The 13,078-nt window shown below is 39.3% G+C and overlaps 1 protein-coding gene across 1 annotated transcript in view; it reads left to right on the forward strand.

Moving 5' to 3' along the window:
• The window catches only part of CAMK2D (calcium/calmodulin dependent protein kinase II delta), a 191,492-nt gene that overhangs the window by 150,525 nt on the left and 27,889 nt on the right, over positions 1-13,078 (forward strand). Inside the window, exons 15-21 of the mRNA XM_059469837.1 lie at positions 2,083-2,185; positions 5,762-5,845; positions 6,855-6,949; positions 7,220-7,342; positions 8,006-8,089; positions 8,761-8,803; positions 12,557-12,594. Coding sequence (XP_059325820.1) covers positions 2,083-2,185; positions 5,762-5,845; positions 6,855-6,949; positions 7,220-7,342; positions 8,006-8,089; positions 8,761-8,803; positions 12,557-12,594 — 570 coding nt within the window. The remainder of the gene's footprint in view (positions 1-2,082; positions 2,186-5,761; positions 5,846-6,854; positions 6,950-7,219; positions 7,343-8,005; positions 8,090-8,760; positions 8,804-12,556; positions 12,595-13,078) is intronic.

Consider the following 13,078-nt stretch of genomic DNA (forward strand, 5'->3'; position numbering starts at 1 on the left):
TGGTAATCACCCACGTGCCTCTGGCCAGCCTCAAACAGCTGCTGCATGGTGGTGAAGCACTCAGTCCCACTTGGCATGGCCCAAAAGGCTGTTGTCTTTGGCATGGGAGTAAGTCAGGAATTCTGGTGGAACATACTCATCTGTTAAAGTGATACTTCTGCAGAGAAGAGACATGCAATGGAATAAAAAAACAATCCCAAGAGGAAAACAAAAACCGAAAAAGCCAACTAAAAACCGAACCAGCATCAGAAAACACAAAACCGGTGTTTTGAACAAAATCACTTTTTGGGAAAGCGGTATGTGCTTGGTGGGGTAGTGCTTGTATTTCATCTAAAAGGATGAGGCTTTTCACTGCTTTTGGCTTGCCTGAAGGTCACAAGCAAATAGGATCATCCGCTGCTTTAAGAGGTTTATACAAGAACAGCATTCCAGGAATCAATTACTGTGAATGAGAGGAAACCTTGCAGAACTATGTGACTGTGTGTTGAAATTAGTGTTGTTAAATGGCAAAGAGTGTGACATTGCGTTGATTAAACTAGAGAAGAGTCCTCAGCTATGCACTCGCTGTTTCATGTAATGTAGTTGGGATGGTTACTGAAAATTTAAGTGAATGTAGAGATTGTGTTTTGTTCTGAGGGCTCTTCATCTCAGTTTTTAAAACCGTGAAAATAGAACATTCATCAAGTAACTATTGATGAAAGTTTTTTAATATTGTCGAGTCTATGACACAGCGACAAAGTGATGAGTGAGAGGACAGTGTTGGTAATTGTTGAAAAGATGTTCCTTTGGTGAGAGGGGAAAAAGCCACCTTTAGACCAAAGAGTTTGTCAGGGCCCCTTGTAGTGTTAATTAATAGAAGTATCACCGTGGCTGAGGTCTTACTTAGGCTCAAGCATATTTTGCTGGATACCTGACATGTGTTAAAGATAGGCTTTGCTGAAAGAGGCTTATGATCTTAATTGTTTCCAGCCTCAGTACGTGCGTGGGATTAACTGCCATCACATAAATAGTCCCTTGGAAGTGATATGATTGCTCCTGGGTTCAGCCTGGAATACACATCAAAGAGTTTGCAGGACTGGGGCCCCAGCACCAGCCTGGCCATAGTGAAGTCCCTTGTCACAAACCACTGCAGAAATTCCTTCTGAGGAGTCACAGCAATACCTGTGAAAGTGAGGTTTTGTTGTTCTGTAAATGTAGAACAAAACCTTTGTTAAAAACCATGGGCATTGGAAAGCCACATGTGGCAAGAAAATGCTTTGAGAGTCACAGTTCTCTGAAATAATCTGTTGATTATTTCAGTACTTTTTTAGTTGTATTTTTAAAGCAAACATTCATACAATAAAGTTGTCTTTGGGCAATTTACATTTTATGTATTTGCTAACTTGAGTTAAAAGGATTCATTATGAACAGTAGAATGAACACAATTGTTATGTTCAAATCCTTTACCTTTAATTGTGTGAGTGTACCGTAGCATTTCATTTCAGATGTGACCAACATACACCCTACAGAACAAAAACAAGGTGGGAACTTTCACTAACTAACATGGTTATTTGTAAAGGTTCTCTGCAGGCACAAACGTGGGTGTGCTGGTTTTGCTGAAAGATTTGCAATGTAAATACACCTGCCCTCTGAATACAATCACAGGGCTGTTATTGTTGGGATGTCATGCAAAACATTTCTGTTTGACAGCTGTAGATGCCTGATCCTGCAAACTCCATGGGCTAGACTAGTCATCAATGAGTCCCTGTCCTTTGGGAGTCTGCTGGGCCATTTTTCCAGTAACAAGCTCTTGGGAATCTCTGAGCTGCCTTGTCACACAGCAGGTGTCACAGCTCCATATGCCCCTTCTGACTCTCTTCTTCACCCTGTCCTTAGTCTTGCTAAGAGCTCATGAAGGCTGCTTACAGGCCTGGTGATTCTTTCCAGATAGGAATGGGAAGTGCAAATTTTGCAATTTCATGGAAAAAACTCATGGGTTTCTTCTCTTTTTCACTCCTCTAAGTATTTGTTCTTTTCCAGAGTACTGTCTAAAATATATTTACTTATCTTTTTGTTTCAATTGTTTTCTCTCTCTGAATAAAGCCTGAGAACTTACTTCTAGCTAGCAAATCCAAGGGAGCAGCAGTCAAACTGGCAGACTTTGGATTGGCTATAGAAGTCCAGGGAGAACAACAGGCTTGGTTTGGTAAGTAAATACCATTTTTCCCTCACCATTTATTCAGCATAGTGGTTAAGCCTCCCCAACTGCCCCACTCTCACCTCAGAGTGGAACATGTAACTGTGTGACTCTTTGACCCTGGAAAACCTGGATTTCCTGATTCCTAGCTTGTGCTACCTTCCATCAGCCTGTAAATCTGACTGAGGTGCACACAACCCCTTTTCTCCCACTTTCTCCTCAGTAACTAGAGGCAGAAAATAGGGGTGTAGAACCTGCGAGGGAGACTGGTGGTTTCCCCTCAGATCACTGAGGAGTAAGGCAGTAGGGTAATACTGCTGAGTGTGCCTGCCCAGGCATCAGAACATTTTGTCTGAACAGGTCTCTGTCAGCTGGAAACACCTGAAAAATTGATTCTGAAGCACTTTGGGATGTGACTTCAATGAAAGGGAAAATAGGAGGGATTGAGCACCTGAGGCTGTAGCCAGACACTAATTACAGATTACTTGTTACAGTTAATAGATGCCTCAAGGAGAATGGTGGGAAATGTCTAATACTGGTGATTTTAAACAATAGTGCATGTACAATTGTCATACATGTGTCTCACATACCACCCTCTTTGAACAGATGTGAAGCATGGGGAAAAATTTATTATAAATCCCAGGTGGAAAAATATACAGAATAAAATATTTATAGCAGCTGCCTATTCTCCCTTAGAGGAGCTAGAAAGTGCAGCTTGCAATGGAACAAAGTGGTTGGAGGCTTGGAACAGAGGCAGAAAAGTGTTCCTGGGCAGTGAGTTGGGAGGTTGAGTGTTCACAGCTATAAGTACATGTAGATGCACAGGCAGTGCCATTGGACATATGTTGGCAGCTTTATAAGCCAGCCTGTTGTTTTAAATCCTGCCTTTTTATAAATGGATTTCAGTAATCCACAAAAGACAGAGGAGATTGCTCTTGCACATCAACAAACAGACCAGTACAAAAGGAGTGGAATAGAAACAAGGCAAAACACAAGTGGTTTGTTACAATGACAAAAGCATCAGGTAAACAGGAAGCATCTCAAGAAAAAATCAACAGATTGAAGTTGACTTCAGGACTATTTTCTGTACATAATGTACCTGCAGGTGATGCAGAGGAGGTTGCAATGCCCTGGAAAATCTTGCACTTTGGTTTTTTTTCTGTCATTTGGTTCTTGTGAAATGCTTGGTTTAGGCTCATAGCATCATGAGGACTTAGGAGAAGGGAACAGAATGTCTTTAAAATATACATGTAAGGAAGAGTTAACAAGGTAATGAAAAGCAAGTAGCCTGAAGGGGGTCTTTCTTTTAAAAACTGTGTCAGTCAATAAGGTAAGTGGGTTCTGTACATTTTTTGGAACTTGCTCTGCAGAACGTTTCCAGAGTGGTCTGAGTGCCTGACTTCAGCTTTAGGAGTGCATTAGCAGGGCAGAACATGAACTCCAGTGGACTGGGCATTTGGAACTTTTTCTCACTTTCTTTCATAAGATTTTTCTGCTTTCTACTGGATTCTGCAGCACTTAGTGACTCATGGTGTGCTCTCATTCTAATTATAGCTCTGCATCAGTATGCTCTTCTTTATTTTTTCTCTTTTTTTTCTCTTTATTCTGGTGTAGTCCTCTGGTGTGGTGGTCTCTTTTCTGTTTGAACCATGGCTGTGCCTCAGCAGGAAACTGGCTTGAACTCTGTGTTTGAATGCAGGGAATACTTTCAAACTGTCTTTGAATACAGGGAATACTTTCCTGGTTTGCGCGTTTGCAAAGCAAACTTGTTCCTTGCCTATTTGTAGAAAGCCTGACAGGGTTTAGTTGAAACCTGCCACCCTCTTTAGCAGGTGCTTAATGTACTGGGGAGGTGTTGGGCAGGTTGAGCTCAACAGAGCATGGATTTTGTCTTGGATTTTGTCTTGGTCCTCTGGACGCTTGGAGAAATCATACGAGTTATGGAGTACAAGGTGTTGCAATCTCTTCCAGGCACTGCACAGTCACAGTTTCCAGCTTTGCAAATTGCTTTAGCTAATGGAGTTACTACAAGCAGCAAAACTTTTCTGAAAAGTGCACACTTGTTTGGGGGTCCCTCTGAGCAGTTACAAAATAACCTGATATATGACATTTACCTGCTTCCTTGTGTTTTTGTTTGTTTTTTTAAACTGAAATCAGGGCTGTGTACCCTTCTGTGTGTGCTACTCTAAACCACTCAGAATACTGAGGAGAGATTATTTTACTAGAGGATGTAGTGACAGGACAAGTAAGAATCACTTGAAACTGAAGGAGAGTAGGTTTGGATCAGATAATAGGAACAAGTTGTTCCCTGTGAGGCTGGTGAGGCCCTGGCACAGGTTGCCCAGAGCAGCTGTTGCTGCCCCATCCCTGGAAGTGTCCAAGGCCAGGGACAAGGTTTGGAGCACCCTGGGATAGTGGGAGGTGTCCCTGCCCATTGCAGGGGGTTGGAACAAGATGATTTTTAAGGTCCTTTCAATCCAAACCATTCTGTGGTTCTGTGTACTAAAACTGTACCAGTTATTTCAGTTTAGATCTGTTTGGTTTCTTCATTGAGAGATAAGGTTAGCTAAGTACTATACTTATTTTTGCTTTAGAGTTTATTTTCAAATCTTGCATAGTAATGTTCATTGAGCTGTGGTAAGTTTTAAACTCAAGATGACTTTGCTTCCCCTTTCAAATGAGCACTGCACCCAAGAAGAGATATGAAACAGCACTCTATTTAAAGCTACTTAGAACATCTATTTTTCAGCTTCTCTAAGGAGCTTAAGATGTGTTTCCTGTGTGATAGTACTCCTTAACAATTCATAGCTTCCATATCAGGAGCCTGCAAAAAACAAGCTTATTTTTCATGACCATATTTTAGCTCTTTTCTCAGTAGAATTTACAAAATGTGTTCCTTCATTTCCTCCTCCCACTCTCAAGTAATTGGTGACTGCAGGGCAAAGGCTTCTTTTTTTTCTGTAGCTGTACACTTTATATGTTACCACTGTCTCTCATGAGTTTGGTGGAATCCAGGGTGATAGTGCACAAATGGCATGTGGTCCTTCATGAAAGCCACCAAATTCTCACCTCTCAGGAATTCCCAAGCATTTATTTTAGGCCAGAGCAGAGTACTCACTGAAATGGTGCAGACTGTTAATGGTCATTAAGTTTTTATCTGTTACACTGTTCTAAGAAAAGTAATGTTTATACCTACTTTTTGCAGTTCTGCTCAGAGAGGCAGCACTGCTGGTAATGAATAAAGGATGAAGAACATACAAATTTTAAAGGCCAGATTGCTTCAGAGATGCTTCCTGTAAACTTTTCATAAGAGGTTTCCAGAAGTGGAATGACTTGGCAGAAATGAGTTCTGCAGTGGAAAGATCAGATTAGATGTAGCTCTAATTTTGTGCAACTTATTATCTAATTATCTAATTATCTACTTATTATCTACTAATTATCAACTAATTATCTACTTACAAATAGGGTACAGTGCCTACATACATACATATATCTACTTACATCTAGGGTATAGTAGCTGCCCCTCTGCTTACTTTTTGCAGAGCACATACAGGTTTTGACCAGAGTTGCCTTGCCTTTTGACAGGCTTTGCTGGTACTCCAGGATACCTTTCTCCAGAAGTGTTACGAAAAGATCCTTATGGAAAACCTGTGGATATGTGGGCATGTGGTAAGAAGTTGTTCTGAAAGTCATATTCACTGTAAAAGGTCTTAAGGGTCAGAAATTATATCCAGGGTACATGATACTGTGCATCAGAAAATAGGTTTTTAATAAAATTCAGTATTAATTTCTAGCAGAGGTCATTGGAATTTTGTTACCCTACAAGCTTCTTTTTAAAAAAATTATTTACTAAGTTCTGTTATCATGGCATTCTTGGCCATGTCTGCACAACACACTTTGAAAGAGTATTCAAAGAATAGCTGCAGGTGTATGGTGCCTCATTAGTTAGTAAACACACCAGTTCATACTGTGAGCTGGACATTTAGTTTTGGTTCACAAGGAGCCTAAAATTCAGTCTGACCAATATACCCCATCTGCAGGTATAAGCCACAACATTAAATGTTTTCTGAACTGGAGGACAGAGCAATTGCTTTATCATGCACTTCTCAAAACTGCCTTCTGAGGCACTGGCAAGTGGCAGCTCTCCAGCTGAGAACAGGGGCTGGTTTCCTTATTTCACTTCTACCCACACTTAGTGTGTGGTTTATCTATGAAAACACTTTTCTTCAGTCAGAGGGCATCATCTCTGTCAGACTAGCAGGTGGTCTTTTCAATTTCCTATTGACCAAATAGAGAGGAATTTCAGTTTCCCAATTTGCTTTGCATGAGAATAGTTATAACAGAATCTTTCAGACACCAGTATAAGCCATGATAAAGCCATAAGTAAAGAATGCATTTTCCTAGAACATCCAGAATCATGGAATGTTATTTCTCCAGCTAGATAAACATTTCCAGTGTTCCTAATCTGATGTTGTCAAATGGTCATTATTGCCCATGCTTTCCATAGGAGGTTACCTTGTCAACCCCACTTGTACTGTTTTCCCCAGCCTGAAGGGGCTGTATTTCTCCCATCCCAGTGGCTGGGATGATGGTCATGAGCCTTTTGTTTTACATGGTTGTTTGGTGCAAAATTAATTTCTGCAGTTTCTTCCTTAACACTGGTGTGAATTTTCTGCAGGAGTCATTCTGTACATCCTCCTGGTGGGATACCCTCCCTTCTGGGATGAAGACCAGCACAGGCTTTACCAGCAGATCAAGGCTGGTGCTTATGATGTATGTACCATACTCTGTCTGTTCAGTTATTTGTAATTGTTTTCTAGAGGGAAAAGCTAAGAACTGATGAGGTGGTGGCATATGAATTCTGCAACATTATCTAATCATATTATGTTAAACAGACAAGATGATGGTTGTTTATAAATTATGATGAGGTAAAGGCAGAGCCTTATAATTTTTAAGCTCTTGAATCCAGCAGTGGATCCCTTAGGTAAAATTATGTAAAGATTGTACAAGACAATATACATATGTGTGTATTTTTTTCTGAAGTTCCCCTCACCAGAATGGGACACAGTGACTCCTGAAGCAAAAGACCTTATCAATAAAATGCTCACCATCAACCCAGCAAAACGTATCACAGCATCAGAAGCACTAAAGCATCCATGGATCTGTGTAAGTAATTTCCTCATGTTCAATGATCACTTGGCAGACAAATGAGTTTATGGTTTGCTTCAGCATGAAGTACTGAATGTGTTTAGAGAAGAACTTCTGTTCTTGTTCATGCAGCTGCGTAACTATAAATCGTTAAATTATAATTTACACAGATATGATCAATAGTGGTCTGTATTTATGGAGATCTCAGCTTGGGGTAAGATTTTTGCAAATTTGTTTTCTTTGCCTTGACTGTGTTGTGCAGAATGTTGCCTGCAAAAATTAGAGTGTTATTTTAAATTCTCAGTGAGAAGAGAGTGCAGGGTAACTTTGAGTTAGATAATGCTTTGCATCTTCATTTCCCTGAAGTCATTCAGATAAACATGAAATGTGCAGGGAGGGAATTATGGGACTTGTGAAAAGTCAGTTTGCAGGTAGCAGAGGCTGCCTGGCTCTTCCTGGATCCAGGACTTTTCTCTGTTCTCAGTATATTCCACACCAAGACTTTTCAAGTGGACTTTACACATGGAAAAGACTGAGTAAAAGGAACACAATGGGTTAGTCAGACAAGGTAGAAATTAAAGGCCCAAGATGGGGACCATGGGTTGTAATATATGTGTTGTAGAGTAAACAAGCCATAAACAGCTGGCTGGGTGCCTTAAAATAAATATTTTCTTCTCTCAGCAACGTTCTACTGTTGCCTCTATGATGCACAGACAAGAGACTGTAGATTGCTTGAAGAAATTCAATGCAAGAAGAAAACTAAAGGTAAGAAAGAAAACTTTTGCTTGTGCAAAACAAATGGTCTCTGTGCAGAGTTTTTCTAGATATTATTATTAAATGACCTGTTGATAGAAGATCAGCTTTTGGCTTGAAGATCTTAAAATTTCCATGCAAGTGAATAGAATTTGGCTTTTCTTTTATAATTCAGAACTATAATAATCCTCTGTATTTACACAAACTAAAGGTATGCTCTTGAAGGAAAATCCTTAAGGTTATTCTTCTGAACTATGCTTTGTTTTTTCTTGGTCAGATATGATAACTTTGCAGATGTGAACTTGTCTAATGTGTACATTACAAATAAGCTCCTATTCCTCCCTAAAAAAAGGAATCTAAGAACAATAGTAAAGTCTCTTTCATGTTAATCTCTGTATTTTGAATAATTGCTGAGCCTCTGAATACTCCTGGCTTGTGCATTACATACTGACAGTTGGCAAATATTTGGATATGAAGATTGCTGATAGGTGTGTAATTAAGATTAAATTATGATTTATGCACTCATGACATGGCATATGAGAGGAAGTGCACAGATAATCCATTCTCTCAGGGTTAATTCAGTAATTAGTGCCATTTACTCGTTTATTTTCCTTTTTGTTGTGTTGGCATTAGGAGTTTTACACATGTGTGATGCTAATTTGAGAAAATGTGTGTGTACACAGGGGGCCATTTTGACAACAATGCTGGCTACCAGAAATTTCTCAGGTATGTTCATTGAGCTCCAGATTGATGCAGTCTTTATATTTTAATGTCTGTGAAGGCTGAGGTCTAATTAGGAGTTATTCAGGAGTGTCTAGGTGTAATATATATCATGTTATTTCCTGTGATGAAGCAAACAAGAATTTAATCTCTTTGGGCCAAAGAAATTCTCTTACAGGTGACAGTCTGAATTTTCTGTAGAATTTGAGCTCCTTCCCTGCTTTTTGATTGTTACCTGTCAAAGACAGGCAGCATTTTCATGCCTATTTTGGTGCAGGCAAATTCAAAGTTATGCATATAGCTCCACATGCACAAGTATCACCAAACAACATTTAGAGCTTATATATGTTCATATATGTGAAAAGCCATTCCATGATTCTGTTGCATCCTGTATTAAAAATATCATCAGTACACATTCATCTCTTTATTGCTTTGCTAAGGGGTAAGAAATGTAGTAACATGAGTCCCCATTTTCTTTCTAATGCCCAGCAGTGCCTAGCTGATGTAAGAAGAGTTCTTTCCTCTTCATGAAACAGTTTTGTCCTGATGGCTCTGGAGATTTAAATCTTACACCAAACAAACTCTAATAGCAAAAGCTAAAATTGCTCTTAGCAGAGCTAGAATTGTCCAAAGTAGTAGGACTGCCAGAATACTGATGCTGTGTTGAATTTTTCGTTTTGCCATTTGAGATTTCCAGTGAATAGTGAAATAGAACACCAGATTTAAAAATCAGTAATTTTATATATCCTCCTACTCTGTGATGTAGCTATTCGAGTGTAACATAAATTACTGTACAGACAAAAACATGATAGTGCTGTGGGCATGTTTTGAATAATAATAAGCACTGACTCATCCAAAAACATTACATAATCACAAATGCAAGAACAACTTGTTCAATTTGCATAGTACTTGAAATACAATTTCTTTCTTAGTTAAGTTCCCTTCTTTAGTACACACCTTACACAGAGGACCACATTCATCTAAATTACCTTGAGTTAGTGCTTAATGAATTCCAGTGTCTCCCAATTAATTTCAAAGTGGGAAGGCTGTAGGCTGTCCTTTTTGTAAAAATGAATTACTGTTAAATATCAAACAAACAAATCATTCCTCATCCCTTTTCATAACTGTCACTGTCTGTATATGTAAGGATCAAATTCAACTTCCACAAACCAAAAAAGCTGAAGTAATTTTAAACAGTGTTTCAGCATGAAAAGCAAACAAGGGTTTTTGGCTTTTTTTGGTTTTTTCACCTGACATCTCTTGTCTGACACCATAGCCACCTGTGTTTTTTCTCCATGACGTTTTATTTTTTTGGTTTCTTTATTCATTGTATTTCATTGCAAAACATGCTTATGAAGGTCATTTGTCCATAATGATGTGGTTATAAAAGTGTTTTACTTTCCTTTTTTTTCTTCCTTTTATGTGGAATGTGTATTTCTTGTGAGGTAAGACCCTCAGTACGTGAAAGGAACGTCTTTTTTCTCTTCTCAATCCAAGCTGCTGTTTGTCCTCAATCACTTTAATTTCTCCATGCTGTCACAAACCATTTGTTTCCAGTCTGCTTTCTGGCCTAGTAGCACTGCCTTAGGTTTTATTTTTAGCTCTAGCTTGTAGTTGCAAGAAATCTCTCATTGTGGGCTTAATTTAGACTATGCTGATTGCTTTGCTCCTGCAAATTCTTGAAATATTTGATTTGTGTGCAGTATCTGTGATTAAAGAAAGATGAATCCAAATAGTATTAAAAAGCCATTGCAGCCAAGCCCAGCAGAGTGGTGGGATGTGCAGCAATCCATGCTGGGCACACTCTGAGGGACACAATAAATACTCAGTGTTATTGCTTGTGGTGCCCCCATTTTACTGCTTCTCATTTACCTGTTTACATAGAACATGTAGTCTTTGGCAAGCATCAAAAGAACTCAGAAGTTTCATGCACAAATTTAGTGAAAGGACCTACAGCAGTCTGTAAGAATTAATTTATGTTTTCCCATATTTTTATAAGGGCTAAGAGTGTAAAGCAGGCTTTGAAAGCTATTAACTTCTGGGTTTTTTTGTCCTTAGGTTTCAGAAATATCTCCTTCCCATTGCTTTCCCTAAATAAATTCCTGAAGGTAATGGAGTGCCCACAATATTTGTGGTAATGTAAAATCTAAGGCCCTCTTGCCTCAGGTCCTGAAAGCACACATTGCCTCAGGGAGTGTCCAATCTCCAAAGTATGTGGAGAACAATTTGGTTTCAATATTTACACTTATGTTTCTTTAAATGAAAGCATGCAGTGATACTGCTGCACAATACAGGCCAATTTATTTTTGTTCATTTTAGCTGTAAGATGTGGCTGTGTGGGAGGTCTCATGGTAGCGTTGGCTGATGTCCATAGTTATTGAACTGCACTTGGAGGGCTGATATATTAATGAAGTTAGAAACATCAAGCTGACTTCACTTTCCAGGGTTTATTTCATGTAAACAGCACAATAATGGACATTAGTAATTTCTTTACAATTGCTGAGGTGATTCTACATTTTCTGTGCTGTAAAATGAGCACTTAGTGCAGATGTAGCTCAAAAATAAGCCACAATTACAGGAATTAGCTTTAAAGATAAACCAGATACTCAGTAACTCCCATATCCTCAGCCAGCCTGAGCAGCCTTGGGCATGTGAGGTCCAATTGATTTGGAGTTTTGGGGGTTTTGTTAAGATAAGAATGCCAGTAACGATGGGAGCTCCATGTTGGGACTGTCTCCTTTATATATAGAACAGCAATTTCTTCTGACCTGAGCTGGGGAGCACTTTCTGATGGGAAGATTGGGACATAAACAACAATAAAACCCCAATAACAGCAGGCTTGTTGTGTAATTTATTATTCTTCAAGTCTTTGGCAGTGATTCATGAAGCATTTACGCTTTAGTGAATAGTTTATATGGATTTGGTAGGTCAGCCAGCATGTATTTCTGCTGTGAATGTTTTCAGGTTCAGAGCTGGGCTGTGCTTGTTTGCACGTTAGCCTTCCAAATTTAGTAAATCCAAATTGTTTGATGCTGGTTTTAAGTGGTTGAATTTAAAGTCTGGCACATGAATAACATTATGGCAAATGAAATTTTGAAGAAATTTGATCAGTGTGCAACATGATTCAGAAAATAGCATGTTTTCTTCATTAGGAGGTGAAGCAAAGCCTAGAATTTGTTATTATATCCTCACAGGCAGCAACCCTCTGGAACAACCCTTCACTAGCAAATCATTGTTCCTTTCCTCCTTGCAACTGTGCTGCCCTTTCATGCAAGGAGGCTGATGCTGTCATGGTGGGAATGACAGAGGGGCATTATGTATATTGGTACTATCACTGAGATACCAGTGGGCTCTGCAGACACCTGGTCCAAGTCCCTGCCATCAGAAAAATAGCTTTTCACAGTCTTATCAAACTCTCCCTATCATCCAATAGGAATATATTGCAGTTGTGGAAGTGGCTATAGCCAAAGCTGCTGCTTTTACACTCACCCTGCTTCCATTTCCTCTCTGCCACCCAAGGAGCTCTCTCCTTGTGGAAGTACAGTCAACCTACAGCTTTAGTCAATGGAAAAAGAGATGTTTGATAATCCTAAGGACTGGTGGTTTCCTAAAGATTTCATTCCCCATGCTCAGAGAAACAAAAGGAGGAAATAAAAGCTGAGGACATAGCTGGAACAGGGAGGCACTGGGGGTTTGCTGCGCAGCTGGGTGACCTCAGGAGAAACACCTGACACTGAAATTATTTGTCTCATTTTACAGCAGCCAAGAGTTTACTGAAAAAGCCGGATGGAGTTAAGGTAGGTTCAACACCTGCTTTCCATTTCAAAGATAAATTCTTAGTCTCCACCTGTCTGTAACTTCTGCCAGGTTTTAGAATTGATTATTGCTATTTCTTTCCTTCATAGATTCTGTTAGTAAGTGCCTCTCACTAGCTATTTGGAGTGGTTCTAGTTAGTAGCTGAAGCTTAGAAATGAAATAAAGCAAATACTCAAAAAGCCAGCATTAAGTAAGCAGAAGATAGAAAACTACTGGAGAAAATGCTTTTTCTTGCTTTTTTAATGAACAATGATTATGTAATTAATGACACAGAATTATCAGTTAACTTGTAAATAATGGTTTGGTGGTGGGCTTTTTAGACATCACTGTTTATGTACAGCTCTGTTGCCTCCTTGTTTCGCCTTGACTTTCCGTTAGATTTGGTGGAAGACCAAAAGTGTACGTGTAGGCTTGGCTCCACATGAGGTGTGTTCTGCCAGATGTACTTGCTATATTTGGCAGAA

This window comes from Ammospiza nelsoni, chromosome 4, assembly GCF_027579445.1.
Source record: "Ammospiza nelsoni isolate bAmmNel1 chromosome 4, bAmmNel1.pri, whole genome shotgun sequence".
Classification (NCBI taxonomy): domain Eukaryota; kingdom Metazoa; phylum Chordata; class Aves; order Passeriformes; family Passerellidae; genus Ammospiza; species Ammospiza nelsoni.